At 46.2% G+C, this 15486-nt stretch overlaps 1 protein-coding gene across 2 annotated transcripts; it reads right to left on the minus strand.

The window, feature by feature from the left end:
* Positions 1-1006: 1006 nt before the first annotated feature.
* CISD1 (CDGSH iron sulfur domain 1) lies at positions 1007-15459 on the minus strand. Of its 2 annotated transcripts, none has more exons than XM_084753990.1 (3): positions 15278-15459; positions 5895-6100; positions 1007-1673 (listed from the first exon to the last, which is right to left on the minus strand). In XM_084753990.1, exons 1-3 carry the CDS (start codon positions 15306-15308, stop codon positions 1584-1586), a joined length of 327 nt encoding a protein of 108 aa, XP_084610116.1. In that variant the 5' UTR covers positions 15309-15459; the 3' UTR covers positions 1007-1583. The 2 variants fall into 2 exon arrangements, with proteins under 2 accessions (XP_084610116.1, XP_084610117.1); XM_084753991.1 differs by lacking the exon at positions 15278-15459 and adding an exon at positions 7195-7394.
* Between the last annotated feature and the right edge of the window lie 27 nt (positions 15460-15486).

Genomic DNA, 15486 nt, shown 5'->3' on the forward strand with positions numbered 1-15486 from the left:
GTCCAATTTTCTTGATTTAAAGGGCTAAGAAACAGGCTAGGGACATGCCTTAGTGGGTAAAATGCTTGCTCTGTTTGCATGAGGGATTAGCTAGGTGTATCCTGAACCTAGTGCTGGTGGTCGCAGGAACACAGGAGGATCCGTGGCCCGCCAGTGTAGCCAAACTGCTGAGACCCAACAGTGACCCCTGGCCTCCCATGTAACCACGTGTTCCATACAAACGCATACAACATGCACACAGTTAAAATAAAAGGGCTGAGAAGCCAAGTGGCACTGCCTGAGGCCAGTGAGTGGTGGAGAAAAGACAGCATACTGCTTGCCAGAGGGTCTGCTTGACAAATGAGGAGCCTGAAGCCTCAGATGCTCAGGCAGAAGAGCATCCGTGTCCACTAATCAACACTTGTCTTAAGCCTTTGTAAGACAGAGACTGCAGAGTTGGAGAGAAGATGGGCTCCATATTGTTTCTTTACTAGATTAAGCCATGCATCTGATTACCCAGGGTGAGAAATAAGAATTTCTTGTGCTTTTCATTGGGTCTCAGCTGCTCATCAGGGCCTTCAGTCTGATGCCCTTCTGCTCTTAGGCTGGAGCTCCTCAACACTGTATTTTGTTTTTGCACATACACATGTGTGATGTGCATGTGTATAATCGTACTGACAAGTGCATGGTACATGTATGTTCTTCAGGTGGAGGCCTGAGGTTGAGAGCAGTGTCTTCCTAGATAGCTCTCCTCTTCATTTACTGAGGCAGAGTCTCTCGCTGAACTCAGACTTCAAGAAGAACTCTGGCTAGTGTAGTCAGCTTGCTCCGCTGATCCCTTACCTCTGCCTCCCAGTGCTAGCATTACAGGGAAGCCGCCATGGCTGCCTGGCTTGTATGTAGACACTTTATCCCCAGAGGCACCTCCCCAACATTCTTTGTGACTCCTTAACATCACCGTGGTCTCCATTTCTGCTAGTGGTGTCTAGAGTGGATCAATTAAATATCCACAGAGATGAACACAAAGGAAGTTGTTGCCCCTTTATTGTTGACCTGGGCGACTTTAAGGAAAATAACATTCAGTTAATTCTGACTGAAAACATTAAAACACGAAAGCTGAATCCATGTCATCACCTTGGCCAGGAAGGTCATGGCAGGTTTCTCCAATGCCGTTTAAAAAAAAAAAAAAATCAACGCAACTTCATCACACTCTATTACTTTCCAGGTTAACTAAGTCACGAAAAGGTGATTCTCTTTCCCTTAAACTTACAAGTACAATGTACATGTACATGATTTTGAGAATAATTTAATACGTTAACCTCAGATACAACTATATTCTAAGACCATTATTTTAAAGGAACGGATCCTTACAAGACCAAAAGAACCCATATACCACGAGGTCGGTTTAGCCTTTTCTTCTTTCAACAAATGTGCACCACGGTGTGTCAATAGCAAGGCTGACGCCATGAATATGAAAGCTGCGATTTGCAAGGTACCAACCACATCTAGAGCCCGGGGAGGCCAATCAGACAGAGTGGGTGCCATTCTACTTAAACGATCAGGTGACATCACAACACGCTGGGGTGCAGCACGGCAACTGTCCATTAAGTTTCTTTTTTCTTGATGATCAGAGGCCCCACGTTGTCTCCAGTCTCTTCGTTGTGCTTTATGTGGGCCCCGTCACAGAACGGGAACTAGAGAGAGAGGGAGAGAGAGAGAGAGACTGTGAAATGTCTAGTCCCCTCACCCGTCTGTGCTTGGCAGAGAGGTAGTGAAGCCTGATTCCAACACATCATGCCTTTTATTTTTCTTGGTTAGTCTTCACTGGGCAGGAGGAGGAAGCAGACAGGAGGGTAATCACCAGATCGCTACTCAGACTGTCCTGACATCTGGTAATGCACGCTAAGGCTTTGGCCTGACTACTTACTGGCTACTGTTCTAGTGACCTATGCCTATTGCCTACTACTACTTAAAACAAACAAACAAACAAACAAACAAACAAACAGTATGCTGAGTGTGGAATCCCGGGTTTTGTGCTCTATTTGCAAGAGTTTAGGTTTATTCCATTAAGATTGGTTTGTAGGCGGGTGTGGTACACACCTGAAATGCCAACATTTGAGAGGCAGAGGCAGGAGAATCAAAAGTTCAAGGCCAACCTGGGCTGCATAAGTTCCTGTCTGGAAAAAACAAGGAAAGGAAAAATCAATTTGTTTATCCACCCCCTATGCCTAGAGTTTTCTCCTTTAATGAGGTTCATCTTGATTGGTTCAAGGAGACAATTTCTTCCGGAAATATGATTATAAATTTGTAATGTTCACTCATTTTTACAAATTCCACATCATAGGTACAAGTGATAGTTTTGTGACTGGTGGGAGAGTGGGCCATACTACTCTCTGCCAGTGTTTCCCAGACTTCTGCAGGACACAGGCTTGCTTTTGCTGTGCTTACGAAACAGATCAGGGAGGCCCCTGAGTCACAGAGGTCTTTTTTTTTTTTTAAAATTTATTTTCATTGTACTTGCATGGCTATTTTGCCTTCACGTATGCCAGTGCACCGTGTGTGTGCAATGTCTGACGGCCAGAAGAGGGCCTCAGATTCCCGAGACTAGAGCTGCCACATGACCACTAAGTTTAATGGATGGACATTTAGAGCACTAGCTTGTGTCTGGTTTTTTTGTTTTGTTTTGTTTTTTGGGTTTTTCGAGACAGAGTTTCTCTGTGTAGCCTTGGCTGTCCTGGACTCACTTTGTAGACCAGGCTGGCCTTGAACTCACAGCGGTCTGCCTGCCTCCACCTCCTGAGTGCTGGATCTGTTCTTGACTCTTCCGGAGACGCTGAGATCTTAACTCTAACATGTCCACATTCACTTTATGGGACAAGTCAATCCAAAGAAAGTTCCTCCCTCTTGTCTCTGTGAGTCCCATTTCCAGGTCTTTACCCCAAGAAGCTCATATTGTAGTATTTGGTTTTTGGATACCACAGGCTTTTACTGTCTTGGACACAAGAGTTTAAATTGTTCTGCTGAAATGGCAGCAAAAGGTCAGCTGCTAATTGCTTAATCCAGTGTGTCCATCATCACCCACTCACCTGGCAGTGCGGACAGTCCAGCTCAGCACCAAAGCTTGGATAACTCTCCTTCCCGACTTGGCTCATCTTTACTTCTCCCTGGGGCCCATCCCATCTCCTGACTCTGTGCTGTCCAAGTGCAGAACCTTCTTTGAGATCTCATCTGACTCTTACTGAGTCCATCTTGCCTGAGCTGTTCTACTGGCTGCTGTTGCCACAGTGTCCCTAAGTCACACCCACTGCTGTTGCACACTCCAACTGCGCCATCACCTCAGACTCTCTCTCTGCAACTGAACTCTTTAGCGCTGCTTTTCAACCAGAATTCCTTGTTTCTGGTAAAGGCTTCATTCTCTTTAAATCACACACATAGATTCTATAATTTCCTATCCAGTCTGACTAGTCACTGCCAGGGCTGGGGAGACGTTAGCTGCTAAGAGTGTGCTGTTCTTCCAGAGGACCTGAGTTTCGTTCCCAGTACCCATGTCCGGTGGCTCACAACTGTTTATAACTCTAGTTTCAGGGGCACCTACACACACACACACACACACTTAAAACTAATAAAAGTTTTCTAAAAAGTCACTGTTTTCCACTGATCCTGCTCATTTCTCTCCATTTCCACAGCCAGCGTCCTACTGTATCACAATGTTATAGCCCAAACCATGAGGCAAAACGTTGCCCCTGGCTCTTCTCACGGATTCCTCCCTGGAGGGCCTGCATCTTTACCCACCCTCTTTGCTTACGACTGCTTCCTTGCACATTTTGAGAAAGTGTTCCTAGTACTTGCATACGCTGATGCATCCGTCTCCCGTATTTCCAGAGGCAGTCTAACTCTCAGAGAACGTTAACCCATGGCCGAGGCACTCCCATTTATTAAAGCGTCTGAACCATACACCCTGGGCTCGCCGCGGACACCCACCGCGGCCACTGATGTTTGCCTGTGAGCATGTGAACAGTTACACGGTGAGCACTTAAGGAATGCACATTTAACACCGCTGACTTGGAGCTCCTGTGCCCAGGAAGTCTCCCTCCGGCTTTACTGTCTATGGGTTAGTGAGCAGCAAGAATGGAGCCTAGTGTGGGCGCACCTTTTAAAGCAGGCCCAGTCCACAGAAACCGTGTCCTCGTGGCTCCAGGAGTACCTACAGTGAGCATCCCAGGTCCACAGCAGGCCATTGCGGGGCACAGTGACGTCTCCTAAACTGTCTCCTGGACCATACAGCACCAAGCTACTAGAAGTGCTTACTGAAATATACTTCCTAGGGGCTATGATGGGGGATGAAGGGATGGAGAAGGCCTAGGATGCACGTGAGATGGAAGCTGACAGGGGAACTTTTAGGGGCTAGAAATGGGACCGGTAAGAGGTGACGAAGGGCAGGGAGGACAGTGGGGAGTGGCAAAGAACAAAATATGATGACATATACTCGTGAAAATGGCACAGTGAAGCCCGTTTCTTAGCATGCTAACTAAAAAACTAAACTATACACCCTCCCCCAGCCCCACAAGCAGGGCTAGAGAAGGGCTGGGCAGGCAAGTGTGTGCGCCCTGCTCCTGTAGAAGACCAGAGTTTGAATCCCAGCTCTGAGCACTGATGCTGGGCACCTTAGAACTAAGTGTAACTCAGGCTCCAGAGGAATCTGATGCTCTGGCCTCTGCAGATACTTGCACTCATGTGAACATAACAACAACAACAACAACAACACACACAAAATAATGAAACACTCCCGCAAACACACTTTCTACCAGGTATTAGCCTTTTCCATGCTTACAGCACATGATTCATAACAGCATTCTCCACTGTGGCTAAGACTCCAACACACTGTAATTTTTCAAAGATCCGCCTGCCTCTGTCTCCCTGAGTGCTGGGATCATAGGTGTGAACCACTGAGCCTGGCTGGTTTTGTTGTTGTTGTTTGTTTTTCTTTTAAAGACCTAGGGACCAAACTCATGGCTTCTTGGAAGGCCCCCACCCCCACCCCAGCCTATACTCCCAGTTCAGCACGTGACGGCCTTTAAGCTTTGGAAATACACTTTCCACAAACGTGAACGGTAGTTAGCACTGGGTCTCTCAGGACATTTGAAGTTCTGAAGTCACCTAGCACATCACCCTGTCAAGATGCTTAGAAAGACAATCAAATCACACTGTCCATGTTTAGAGCCTGCAGGTGTCACAGGTGACACTTCCATCTGACAGAATATAGTTCTCATCACATCAGGTGAGCTTTGACCAATTCCGTTCTGCCAGGTGTTTAGTTACAGGAACTGCAGCTAGAAGGTGGCTTAGGGTATTTACCAATAGGAAATCTGAGCCAGGTGAGGAGCTGCACACCAATAATCCGCACTCGGGAGCCAGAACAGGAAGACCAGCACAGTGAGAGACCAGCTGGCTACAAAGTGAGCCTCTGTCTGTCTGTAGGTTCCCAGGCCGCGCAGCGAGAGCCTGCCTCAAACATACTTTGCTCAGTCTGTTTCTCACTGTACTCAGGCCGCAGGCTCCTCCTGAGATCACTTGGAGAAGAAATCCCAGTCACTAAAACGCAAGAAGATGGCTAACTCTTCAACTTAGTGAAGGTGTGATGCAGTTTCACTGCAGGGCAGCTGACAGTTTAGAATATATAACTCACAAGACTGTGGAAGGCTGTGTGCGGTGGTGTAAGCCAGCGATCCCAGCAGGGGTGGCAGCACAGTGAGTCTGAGGCCAGTCTGAGCTACTTGGGAAGAGCCCGTCTCACACAGACAAACAGCAAGCTGTATGTGAAAACTTGGGAGGAAAAAAAAAAGAGACTCCACAGAGACAAGAAGGAAGAGGTTCTTCCCTAGCCTCCCACAATGCCACCCTTGCAAAGCCCTCACCTTTTTGGACCTCCAGCAGCGACAGTACACAGCTTTATCTCCTAGGTCTTCCATGTCAAAGGCATGCACCACCTTTGGGTTGTCTTTCTGGATCTGGAGGTTCACCATAGCTTTGGTGCGATTCTCTTTAACGTAGAACTTTTTGTAAGCCAGGTAACCGAGAGCAGCTGTGCCAGCAGCAAATGTGACGGCTGCGATCCACTCAACTGTAACAGGCAAGGGAGGTAGGGACAGTCAGAGACAGGAAGGCTCATGAGCCCTGACGACAAGCATACTGTTTACAACCACATGGTGTCTTATGTATGTGGAGGTGGCAGGTGCTCACAGCATACGTGTTGAGGTCAGAGGGCAACTTCTGCGAGTTGGTTCTCTCCATCCTGTGGGCCCTGGGACTCTAACTCAGGTGTTCAGGCTTGGCAGCAAGCACCTTTACCCGCTAACCCATCCTGCCAGTCTGAGGAAGATTTTTTTCAGTGTTAATAAGTGACCCAACCGCAGTGGTGTTGCACTTCTCTTCTTAAGGCTTTCCACAGCCCTCATCAACGCAAAGGTGTTTTCCTACTGAGTTGACAGCTAAGTTAATATAAAAGAGGGAAGAGCAAAGATTATTTTCCCTTCTCTAAGGCAGAAAAAGGAAAGCAAAGGCTTGGTCATCTTTTACGTGTCCATCAATATTTTCAGCAGCACGTGCACCTGTAAGGTCCTATTGCTTAAAGAAAACAAAATCTGAAAAATAAGACTCAAGTTATGAACAAAACAGAAAGATCAGGAGGTGATGTTATTAGAGTTCATTTAAAGAACAAAATCTGCCGCTGTTGGAGGTGGTGGTGGTACACACCTTTAATCCCAGCACTTGGGAGGCAGAGGCAATTGGATCCCTGTGAGTTGGAGGCCAGCCTGATCTACAAAGTGAGTTTTAGGACAACCAGGGCTACACAGAGAAACCCTGTCTTGGGAGAAAAAAAATCCTTTAGTGGCTTTGAAATGCTTTAATTTACCAAAAGCCAATGTGACTCTATGTCAACACAAAGAGAACGAGAGACAAGACAAAGACCAGCAACCTCCCCATCACTGATCCCCGGGTTCTGCCTAGCAGGGCTGGTCCTACATCTGATGTCATTTAAAGGCCATGAGGATTTGCAAATCGCTTTCTCATTAAAATGCAAAGCTGACCACAACTGTCTCATACAAAACATTCAATAAATCCCACATTGCTAATCTCTTTCTGCGTTCCCTAAAACTTTATTTTAAGTAAAACAGTATTCTACGTCTAATAATAATAAGAAATTGTTGGACTAACAGGCCATGTATTTATTCCTTCTGCGTCCAAAGACTCCTTAGAAACCCAGGTGCTTAGCGGCCACCCTGGCTCCAGGCAGTGGCGGCAGAAGCCAAGGTCTGCGTTATCTGGTGGTTGTCTAGTCCCAGGGCTGCAGGAAGATGTCGAACAGGGTCAGGGTAGACACACGGGACTGCTTCCTAGCACTTCCTGAGTCAGCTCTTCAGTCTGAAATGAGTTCCCCGACTATCAAATAAAGCCCTGGAGAGATAAGTACAAAAACACGTTTTATCACTAAACACAACCCCAAGGGTATAGATAGGGCAGGAGGCTTCCACGGTGTCAGAGTCCTCACAGGTGGGATGGTTCTAATGGTGCCCACACAAACCCCTTCACTTCAGTCTCATTTATTCTTTAGCTTGTACCCAGTGCTGCTAATGGGCACACTCTATGGCACATGGACTCTATTTTCAACTACAGTAGCATTTTTCTCTGCAAAGAAATTTTCATTGTTTTCCATCCCAGGTCACTTCCGCTTTTTCTTGCTATGACAGCTAAAATAAACATTAACTAGTATTTTGTTATTCCCAGGTGCTCTGGGACCAGTGGTCACTTGACAGCTTCAAACCTTTCACTTCAGGAATTTTTCTCTTTTTACAGTGCTGGGAACTGATCCAAGGCTCCAAGCATGTTAGACAAACGCTCTGCCTCTATACTGTATCCCCAGCCTGTCAGGATGGTTTGCAACTACACGTTTTCTGTACGTTTTTCTAGTATAGAGTACGTCGGTATTCAAGCTCGGCTGTAATTTACTGTGATCTGCCTGACTCCCAGCCTTCCTCTTCAGTGCACGATTGAGGAAGCAGCTGCAGGATCTACAACCAACGGGAAGAGACTCTGAATTCAGAATGGAAGAGTTTGAGGCCAACCTTAGACACTGACTCTGCCTCAAAAGATGAAAATCTCAATTTCACTGAGCCCACTGATACTGTAAACAAACTCAAAAGGCAGCTATAACCCCTCTTCTAAGCTAAAAAAAAACAAAAAACAAAAAACCCACAACTCCTTGACTGTTGTAATCTTAGGTTTTTGTTTTGCTTTTTGCAGAAACTTAACTTTGCAGGTAAATTATTAACTACTCCACCTCTCATGTCTATTTGCTGGCATGGAGCCCAGGCCCCACCTCCTCAAAAAGCCCTTGCTATTTATTTTAATGATCCCTACAAACTTCAGATGTCCTGTGGTTGGCATCAATTTGCTCCAAGGTATTAAATCCATTCTCTTTTCTCATATTACCATATTAATATATAGGATGACATTAAAAAAACAAATCCTAGCCAGGCGTGGTGGCGCATGCCTTTATCCCAGCACTTGGGAGGCAGAGGCAGGCAATCACTATGAATTCGAGGCCAGCATGAAGCAAGTCCAGGACACAGAGAAACCCTGTCTCAAACAAACAAACAAACAAACAAACAAACAAAGCAAAAAACAACTCCCCCCCCAAATCCCAAATAAACTTTTACCTTCTCCAGATTTTTTTGACCAGGGAAGAAATGACAGAGGAACTGACATACAAAAGCAGCCACACCATGGACGACACAGCAGATGCACACCCTAGATACTTAAGGGTTTCAGTCTTGTGGAAATCAAAACACAGGCTCTGTGACCAAACGTCTGGCAAGGGCACTGCCCACCCTGACAAGTGTCACAACACTGTCAGTGTACTAGAGAAACAGTGTTCCCAAGTGAGTGCTTTAGACTTACAGAGCTACATAAAGCCTTAGAGGGAAAAAGTCAATTCTTCCCTCTTCCCAAATCCTAACTTTTCTAATCTCACGAGGTACAATTTGCTTGTTTCCAGATGGAAGAAAAATGTTTCTATTTTATCACTCCATTACTGCAACTTCAATCAGTGCTTTCTCCCCCCAAGCAAAAAGTGGCAAACATCCTTGGCAACTCCAGGGCAGAGAAGGAAAAGGGAAGAACAGAGATAGAGTAAGAAAATAATACTAATAAAAATAAAAAAAATTCAAAAGCCAGGCTGTAAGACAGAGAAATGACACGGCCCAAGAACACCCAGAACCTGGTGGGGCCCAGCCCCTTTAGATTGGGAGCACTCCGAGCAAGCCTGGTAGAGGTCTATCTGCTCACATTGGTTAACACCCACTGTGAAAGCCGGGCATGGTGGCGCATGCCTTTGATCCCAGCACTTGGGAGGCAGAGGCAGGTGAATGACTGTGAGTTCGAGGCCAGCCTGGTCTACAAAGTGAGTCTAGGATAGCCAAGGTTACACAGAGAAAGCCTGTCTCGAAAACAAACAAACCAAAAAAAAAAAAAAAAAAAAAAAAAAAAAAAAAAAAAAAACAACCCAAAAACAAAACACCCACTGTGAGCTTGGAAGGCTCCATTCACTATCAGAAGCCCGGATCTGGCCTCTTCAGCTCGGGATAACTCAGGGAGCACCAGGCAGGGGTTAGTCTTAAACTCACAACTGCAGAGGCAACACAGGGCTCTAACAAGGCTGGATTATTAACTTCTCTATTGGCACCTTTCAGACCGTGGGCCAGAACGGGGGACTCCAGAACCGTAAGCAAGTTCCTGCCTCCTCCGGGGCTAGCCTCTTTCCTTTCCTTCTCAAGGGCCGCTTGGTCATGGAGATCCATCAAACCTGTTTTCTTCTACATAAACACCATTAAAGGAAGATCAGAGCCCGCGACAGGCAACCAGGCTCTCTGCTGCCTCAAGACTGCTTTAGAGCTTCCAGTTTCTCCTGGACAGGCTCCTAAGCCCACAGCTCTCTCTTTAACTGACCCCTCAGGTCTGCTTTCCTGTGAAGGTTACTTGGTTTTTTGACTTAGAAACCTCACCCTGCTTTTCCTTTAGACTAGTTTCTGCCCAAAGGACCTTCACCTACCCACTACCACCAACTGCCACAGAACTGGAATGTGCTGTGGTCAGGAGAGGGGGAGGGGCGCTGGGCAGAGAGCAAGCCTTCCTGGCCTGTGTTTTATTTTGTTTTGTTTTGTTCTCCCCTCAAGGCTTGACCGAAGTGGAGTGATGGGTGACCAATTCGCCTTCATTTTTCATCTATCCCTTTTATGGCCTCAGTGCTCCCACACCAAGTGCTTTTTTTTTTTTTTTTTTTTAGACCTATGTAAGATTTACCCTCTCAGATTCAGAGCACCAGCATGGAGCACCTCAGGTTACTCGTCCTCACCCCTGAATCCGTCTACCACGTTCAGCCACCCTTATATCAGCTCCAGCTCCAGCTCCCGCGCCTATTATCTGCTTACTAGTTCCTTGGCGGGACGTGTACATTCTTTCTCAAGAAAAGGAAAAATCCATTAAATAACTTTACGAGATTCAAAAACAACAACAACAAAAAACCTTAATGAATATATTGTGAAACAATGAACTGGAAAAATATAAAGGAGTCTGAGGAAAATCAGGATAAAAAAAAAAAAAGAGTATGAACAGGTCAGTCAGCACTGGCAGACAACAGATCACATGCAAACACATAAATCCTCTTTACAACCTGCGGACGAGACCAGGTAAGGAAATGTTTCCAGAGAAGGCAAGGCAAGGTAGCCGTTAAGATACTAAGGCTTACAGGCAAGATGGCTCCGTGGATATCAGGTGCCTGCTGCCAAGTTTGCCTACCTGAGTTTGACCCTTGACCTATATCATGGGAGGAGAGAATAACACCCACAAGATGCCCTCTGACCTGCATGCAAGTGCTGTGACCCGCACACCCCAAACATACAAAATAAGTAATTTATTAAACTAGAATTTTGATGTAAGGGGCTCATGGGAAAGCTCAGTGAGTAAAGGCACTTGCTGGGCAAACCAGATTGCCTGAATTCTGCTCCAGTAACCTGCACGGCTGAAGAACAGACTCCACAAAGCTGTGCTTGGACCCATATTCTATTCAGCTGCTTGTATGCCTTCCTCCACATCATGGGCACACTCATGTATGTATGTATACATACACACACACACACACACACACACACACACACACTTTAGCATTTTGGGGGAGATGGGCAGTGGGTAAAGCATTTGATGTACACATTAGAACTGGAGTCTGGAGCCCCAGAATCTGCAAACGCTGGGTCAGCTCGGTGGCTGCCTATAACCCTGGCACTTGGGAAGCAGATTTGGGGGGCCTCCAGAGAGAGACGGCTAGCTAGATTAGCCAGAATCAATGAGCTATGGGTTAAATGAGACCCTGCCTCCATAAAGACAGTGGAGAGTTATAAAGACAGAACACGTGACATGACATCAACTGCATGCCTCCATGCAAAGTCACACATGAAGCCATGTGTGGACGTAAACATGCACGCACATAGACATAACACACGAAAAAATTGATTTGGAGGGTTGAAGAAGTATCTCAGATGGTAAAGTGCTCCCCACAGAAACATGAGGAACCATGTTTAGTAGCCAGCACCCATGAAAAAACTGTTGCGCGAAGTAATATGCACTGTGTGTGTGTGTGTGTGTGTGTGTGTGTGTGTGTGTGTGTTAAGACAGATGGCTCTAACACGCTTCATTAGGCCAGGCAGTCTAGCCTAGTCTAGTCTACCAAAGGTGAATAGTATCTGAGGCTGACCTCTGTTGGTGTGAACACACACATACACACACTATTGGTTTAGCTGGCTTCTTGGCTTTAGAGATGAATTACGACTGACTTTTGGTTGGATAGAGAAAAACCTTTAATGTGGAGCTTGTTTTAAAACAAGCAGTCAGTGTGGTAGGTTATCCTTTTAAGCCAGCATTGGGAGGCAGTCAGGCAGATCTCTGAGTTTGAGGCTAGCCTACTTACTCTACACAGGGAGTTCCAGGCCAGCCAGGGTTGATGAGACCGTGCCTCAAGTAAATAAATGAACAGAACCAAAAAACAAAACAAAACAAAACACAAAAAGCATGGCAAAGAGTTCCAGGAAGCACGTGACAAGGCTGTCTAGCGATCCAGGGGAGAATGGCTTTAGTCAGCCTTGAGGAAGGAGGAGGGTGAAGGATGACAGCTCGCTCCGGGAGGTACGGAGGTATTAACAGTGAGTCCAGAAAGGCCATCTACTGGGCGAGAGGAACAATCATGAGATGTGCACGAGGGCAGTGAAGGCCACTTTCAAGAATCCATAATGAGCTCACTGGTACATGCCCAAAGCAGCCCATGCTGACCATAGGAAGGTCTCAAGGACCATCACTCTTCTGCACTGCCTATTTCTAACTCCAGTCATGGTCTGATACCCACTTATTTTTATTAACTACCGTCCCTCTGCACCCCAGGCTCCCAGTCCCCCAATATAAAGAACTCTGAAAATATAGACATTCTTTCTTCCCTTAATTTTTTTTCCCCTTATATTTCTGGTTGTGAGCCTAGCCTTTAACGGCTGATCCATCTCTCCAGCTCACATTTTTTTCCTTCTTCTTGAGCTAGAGGCATGTTACATAAGCCCAAGCTGGCCTCCAACTCTTGATTCTCCAGCCTTGGTCTCCAGAGGGCTGAGATAGGAGGTGTTTGCAACCACACCTGGCTGTAAGTCAATATTTTACTTTTCAACTAAGTACCAGTAGGAATGTAACTCTGGGGGGTCCTGGGGGTGGTTCAATTGGCACACTGCTTGCATTGTTTGCAACAAAGCCCTGAGCTCAATCTCCAGGCCCAAGTAAAATAGGTGTGAAATTGCACACTTATAATTCCAGCGCCCAGAGAAACCCTGTCTTGAAAAAAAAAAAAAAAAACCAAAAACAAACAAACAAAAAATAATCCCAGCACACCAATATGTGGAGGCAGAAGGATCTGGAGTTCAAAGGAACCTTCTGCTATGTGGCAAGCTGGAAGTCAGCCTGGGCTACCTGAGACTCTGAATAAGGAAGGATAAATAAAACAACAATTTTACAAGATACACGAAGTAAACAGTAAAAGTTATATTACAGGGGCTGGAGAGATGGCTCAGCGGTTATGAGCACGGGCTACTTTTCCAGAGAACCGGAGGGTTCCATCCCTATTATGCACGTGTCTGTAATATCAGTTCCAGGGTAACTGGCTGACACCCACTTCTGGCCTCTGTGGGTACCTCGTGGTACACTAACATACAAGTAGACAAACACCCATACACATAAAAGTAAATAAATCTCTCTTTTTTTTTTTAAGGGCGTGTATATTTCCAAGGCATTCTATATTCTAACTCTGAGGTGCAAGGGGTTGGTAGAAGAGACTTGCAAAGCCTTTGGGACTCTCTCTCTCTCTCTATGGACTTCATAATGATCTCTGTTTTTCCTGTTTAAAAAAACGTTACCCAGGCAGGCGTGATGGCACACACCTCTAATCCCAGCACCCAGGAGGTAGAGGCAGGCGAATCGCTGTGAGTTCGAAGCCAGCATGGTCTAAAGAGTGAGTCTAGGACATCCAGGGCTACACAGAGAAACCCTGTCTCACAAAATAAATAAATAAATAAAAATTAAAAGGAAAGGAAAAAGTTACTCAATACAACAAAGGCGTGGCTAATTGGGGGTTTCACCAAGAGGTTTCATATTTCTTAGATAATGGTAAACTAACGGAGAGTCACCTTTGACCTCCCTGTGCCCACAGATTAAACCAAGCTAAATCCTTATCTTTTGACTGCAGGAAAGACTATTGGGGTTCACCTACTTCCTCTTCAAGAACACACTATCCAAATCACAGTCTAGTATCCACTTCACAAAAATGTGATTCCAGATTGCAAACAAAGAAACATATCTTGCAATCTTTTGGCCCACCTCACGCATGTGCAACAGTGTTTGTACAGAATTAAAACAACTGCACCAACAGTCACATGAGTGTTTTATTTTATGCAATAGTCTTATTGCCAAGAGCATGGTTTCTTCAGGTGTGCTGGCACAGGCCTACAGTCTCAGCCCTGGTGAGGTTGACACAAGAGGATTTCAAAGTAAGCTTCGGCTATAAAAGAAAAAAGAGTGCCTTGAAAAGAGAAAATAAAACAAGGGCAGATTTTAAAACGCCACAAAGAAAATTTAAAGGCGCCGAAGTGCGTATACTTAAAGGAGGCCCAAGAAAGCTGCCCTTTAAAGTAAATTTTGCAAAGAATTATCTTTTCTGTCTTTAGTAACTTAAAGCTATTTGTTTAGGCAAAGCATGACAGCTCAATGGGGAAAGGGGCCTGCTGCCATGCCTGAAACCCGAATTTGATCTCCAGGACTCACATGGTGGGAGAGAATCAACTCCTACAAGTTGTCCTCTCAAATCCACAGGAGTCATGGCACAGACACAAAGAGACACTCATACAAATAAATGTAATAATAACAATAATAATAAAAGAATTTCCCCTCCTACCTGCCAAATCAGTTTCATCGACACTAAGTAGAACTTTCCGGTATATAGAACCTAACTACTATAAAATTAAAGTCCAAGTTAGGGATGGTTCCATAACAGAGCACGATGGATTATCCATATTTGCTGAGTCAGTCAATGGAGCTCATTGTAATTAATTTTTTAACTTTATTCAATTAAACTGAAAGGTAATTAAACCCTGAGATGTGGCATTTTATATTTGGGCATAGCCTGTGGACCATTTTAACAGTTTATCACCGGGGACTTTACACTAGCCAAGTTCAACAAATTCTCGAACTTCTAGTCAGATTTCTGCAAAATACTGTTTTCAAGACTAGGGAAGGAGGCTATTTTTAGTTGTTTTTCGGATCACTGCCAGCAGTGGCCGGATGCAAAGTACGTAAGAAAACTGGAAATTGAAGACCTCGTATTGAGTTTCTTCACCTAGAATTACAAAGTCAGCAAAACATCTACGACATGACCAGTCCCCGAAGTCAGGGTGGCATGAAGCTGCCCGTTTCCCCACACCACTCGGTGCCCTGAGAGAGCCTGAGGGACAGGGGTGTTTTGGAGTGGAGAGAGACCCTCAGGTTTGGTTGCTCACAGCGTGGCTGGCTGGGGGAAGTGGTCCAGGGCTTGGACGTCCGGCCCGCACCAGCATCCCGCATCCCTCATGCCACGAGCTCCCGGCAGGCCTCCGCCTGCCCTTGTACTGATCAAGGTGACAGTCTGGATAAGAGTGGCGGGGACCTGCCGCCGGCGGCTCACCTCGCACAGCGGAGTCGGAGCTGAAGCCCATGGCGCGGGCAGCGGGAAGGCCGTAGCAGGACCGCGCGGGCGAGCGCTGGGGACCGCGGAGACCCCGGCAAGACGCGACCTCAAGGCCCACTCACTGCCACTGCGCAGGCGCCGCGGCAAGCTGGGAGCGCGTGTGAGGGCGCGCCGGTAGAGTCGCGCATGCGCAGCGGCCCCAACCC

This window comes from Acomys minous (assembly GCF_964271855.1).
Source record: "Acomys minous genome assembly, chromosome: 13".
NCBI lineage: Eukaryota > Metazoa > Chordata > Mammalia > Rodentia > Muridae > Acomys > Acomys minous.